General features: G+C 63.9%; 1 protein-coding gene across 1 annotated transcript in view; it reads right to left on the bottom strand.

Annotated features, from left to right (window-relative positions):
* NFKB2 (nuclear factor kappa B subunit 2) overlaps positions 1–3,614 on the bottom strand; it is a 10,385-nt gene that overhangs the window by 6,103 nt on the left and 668 nt on the right. The window contains exons 2-10 of the mRNA XM_009277988.1: positions 3,130–3,266; positions 2,596–2,636; positions 2,395–2,493; positions 1,999–2,150; positions 1,079–1,185; positions 764–922; positions 553–657; positions 338–423; positions 74–212 (exon numbers count right to left, since the gene is read on the bottom strand). Of these exons, the coding sequence (XP_009276263.1) occupies positions 74–212; positions 338–423; positions 553–657; positions 764–922; positions 1,079–1,185; positions 1,999–2,150; positions 2,395–2,493; positions 2,596–2,636; positions 3,130–3,266 (1,025 nt within the window). The remainder of the gene's footprint in view (positions 1–73; positions 213–337; positions 424–552; positions 658–763; positions 923–1,078; positions 1,186–1,998; positions 2,151–2,394; positions 2,494–2,595; positions 2,637–3,129; positions 3,267–3,614) is intronic.

The following is a 3,614-nucleotide window of genomic DNA, read 5'->3' as shown; positions in this document are numbered from 1 at the left end:
GGGTGGGGGGTCCGGGGGTGGGGGGGCGGCCCCGGCGGCGGGGGGCACGCCAGCCTGCCCGGGGGGTGCTCACCTTCCACCACGGGGTAGTAGGTGAACTGCTTGGAGTCGCTCACGTCGCCCCCCCGCTTCCGCTTCAGCTGCAGGAAGACGGTGACGGGACGGTCGATCTTGGGCTTGTGGTAGGGGGGCGTGCGGAAGACGATGGCATACTGTGGGCAGGACAGATGGACGTGGGGTCCCGCTCCTGCACGGAGCCAGGGACGGGGCTCCCCCACTCCGCATGGCACCCGCCTGCCTCGGGGCACGGCAGGACACCCCCCTGCCTCCCCCGTACCTGCTTGTGCACATCAGTGGGGGAGAAGTCCCCAAAGGCCTGCCAGCCGTTCTCGTCATCCTCGTAGAAACGCACCTCGATGTCATCTGGGGAGAGAAGGGGGGCTGCCACCGCCTGTCTCCCCGCCCCCGCCAGGTTCCAGGGACACGGACCCCTGTCTGCCCAGGGCTCCCGCCACAGCCCCTCTGGAAGATTTTGGCTGAAACGGCTTTTACCTTTCTGAACTTTATCACACAGCAAGTAGACCTCGTCCCCTCCCCGCACTGAGCCTGCTGTCTTATCCATCCGCGAGATCTTCAGGTTGGAAGCTCCTGGGGACTCTGCAGAGCAAAAGGAGACGTTGGGAGCTGCCGTGGCAGACAGAGCATCCCTCACCTCCCTACCCCATCCTGCCCTGTCTCCTCCCCGGCCTGGCCCCACACTCACTGCTGTCATGGATGGGGTCTGAGATGACAGGCTGGAGGGCCAGCGTGAAGTTCCCACTGCTGTCGCGGAGGTAGGCAGTGAAGCGCAACCGCACGATGCTCAGGTCCATCACCTTCTTCAGCTCCTTTGCCTCCAGCTCGATCTCACGCAGCTCTGCTTCTGCCGGGGCAGGGGGAGACACCATCAGGCTGGACAAGGGCACAGGGCTCCAGGTCCCCCTGCCCGTCCCCCACCAGCCCCTCAGCTCTCACCCCACAGCGGGTCCCCGCTCCCCTCAGGGCACCGAGTCCCACCGAGCCCCCAGGCTGCCCTCACCTGTCAGCAGTCGGCTCCTGTTACGCATCTTCTGCTTCTTCAGCTTTTCCTTCATGATCTCCATCATGTTCTTCTTGGTGACATGGAGCACACCCAGGTTGCTGAACCTGGAGGAGAAGAGGGATCCCGCTGGGATCTTGGGAGTGCCCTGGCTGGGAGCAGCCAGCCTGGGGAGCACACAGGCTCCCGTGTGCCGAAGGGAAGGAGCTGAGCAAAGCACAGAGCGGTGCTGCCCGGGGCAGCAGGGGCTCAACGTGTGCAGGGAAAAGAGGAGCAACTGCAGAGGGGAGGGAAAGAGCCCAGAAAAGAGGTGGCTGGGAAACTCCAGGCTCCCACAGGTGACAAGTCCAAAGCGGGGGACCAGGGGGGCTGGAGGCCAGAGGGATGCAGACGGGACCAGGCTGAGCCAGCAGCTGGGGCTGGATTTACAAGACCTACAAGAAACTTCATATGCAGCAGTAAAGTGCACGCAGCTCTGGCCCCTCCTGTCCCGCTCCAGCAGAAGACCCAGGGAAAACACCCTCTTCTCCAAACCAGGCTGCTGGGCCAGCAGTGTCAGGGCACACAGCCACCTGAGCAGCCAGGAGCTTGCCTGCTCCTGCCTCAGCAGCTGCCTGGGCAGGGAGCCACCCGCCAGCACTTACCAAACAACCCTGCAACTCAGGCTGGCTACATAAGTCATCTGCAAAGCTGGGGAGCTGCAACCCCGAGGACAGAAGCCCAAAATAAGCTGCACGTGCCGGACCCAGAGCTGGGCAAAATGCTCAGGGGACAGAGCTGTACCAATGACCTCGTCCAAACCCACTCCTGGCCCCATCCAGCAAACCCACCTCCTCTTCTCCCCAGCCCTTAAGCTGCAGACAGCCCCCCAGCCACCCTGTGTAGGCAAGAGGCCACCCCGGGCCTCCCTCTGTACGTACTGAGCCGTCATGTCCTTGGGTCCCACAATCGCGATGCAGTTGCCGGCCTCGTTGCACTGCTTGCTCACCAGGCTGTGGGCATGCACACGGGGAGGGTCACTGTGTGTCACCAGGTCCACCTCGATCCGGGCCATCCCTGTGTAGTTGCAGATCTGTGGGGAGAAAGGAGATGGGAGTCAGGTACAGTATCTCAGGAGCTTGCAGGACTCTCTGCAAACCCCTGCTATCCCTCCCCATGGCCACCACCCCTCCTGCTGCAGCCCTCCCATCCCTCCAGTGCCAGGAGACGTGCAGAGCTTAATATACAGGACACGTCCTTCCTTCGAGGCACCCTCCCGGTGCTCACACACACCGGCCAAAGACGCTGCCCCATCCCCTTCCCAGGGTAGCACTCACCTTGACGGTGGGATAGGTCTTGCGCCCCTTCTCGCTGGATGCTCCTGGCAGCCCCCCGTGTGAAGGGCCCTCGCAGCCGTACCGAAACCGGAACCCCCGCTGCGGAGGCAAAGAGGGGGTCAGTCAAGGGTGGTCCACACCTGACGCCGTGAGAGCAGGGGGTGACAGCTATGCCTGCCCTTACCTGGGTGACGTCCTTACCTGCTTTGGCTGCTCGATGATGACAAGGTAGGGACCTTCCACTGGAGGACAGAGAGGAGAGAAGCACAGGATAACCAAAGCACCGCTGAGAAACACAGGATAACCAAAGTGCGTGCTCCCAGTAAGGATGCTGGAGGTATGGGGATGGTGCTGAAGGTGAGGTGACCCCTGTATGTCCCATAGGGGTGCCCAGGGCCCCCAGCCCCTGTGCTGTCAGAGCCCAGCTGGGAGCAGTGGTCAGAGCAGCAGGGAGAGGAGGGAAGGGCTAGAGGATGCTCTGGCACTCGAGGAGCGGGGAGCCCCTGAGGACCCGTCATAATCCAACCTCAGGTCCCTGGTAGACTGAGCAGTGGGGCCAGACCGAACAGTCCCCGTCCCAGTGGCATGGGGCAGGGATTCCCAGCCAGCCCACAGTGGGGCCAGCGGGGACACAGGCAGTGGTGCTGCTGGGAACTACGAGGCATGAGTCAGCCTGCCGGAAAACCCCATTGCAGCCGGGGACCCCTGGGAGAGCACAGCCAGAAGGGCCCTTACCCGTATCCATCAGGGGCTCCTTCTGCTCTATCATGTGGGAGCCGAGATTGAAGTCGTAGTCAAACCCATCCAGGCACTGGGTGACGGGAGGGAAGATGAGTGTGATGAGTGTGTTGGGGCTGGAACCCCCAACCACCCTGGGGGGCAGGCACAGTCCCCATCTCCCACCCTGGGGGAGGGGGGGCAGTCTGGCACAGACCCCCATTGCCCACCTTGGCGGTGGAGGGGGCAGGCACAGATCCCCCGTCCCTCCTGGGGAAGAGGGGTGGGCAGGTGCGGACCCCTCGTTGCCCACCGCTGGTGGCACCAGCAGACCCCCATCTCCCACCCTGGGGGCTGACACAGACCCCCCCACCTCCCACCCCAGTGGCACCTGCAGACCCCCGTTGCCCACCCTGGGGGGGGGCGCAGACCCCCATCTCCCACCCCGCGAGCACCCGCAGACCCCCATCTCCCCCCCCACCCGTGGGGCAGGCACTGCCCCC

Source organism: Aptenodytes forsteri, unplaced genomic scaffold, assembly GCF_000699145.1.
Source record: "Aptenodytes forsteri isolate BGI_AS27 unplaced genomic scaffold, ASM69914v1 Scaffold15, whole genome shotgun sequence".
NCBI lineage: Eukaryota > Metazoa > Chordata > Aves > Sphenisciformes > Spheniscidae > Aptenodytes > Aptenodytes forsteri.
This window is presented reverse-complemented; position numbering and strand designations above follow the sequence as displayed.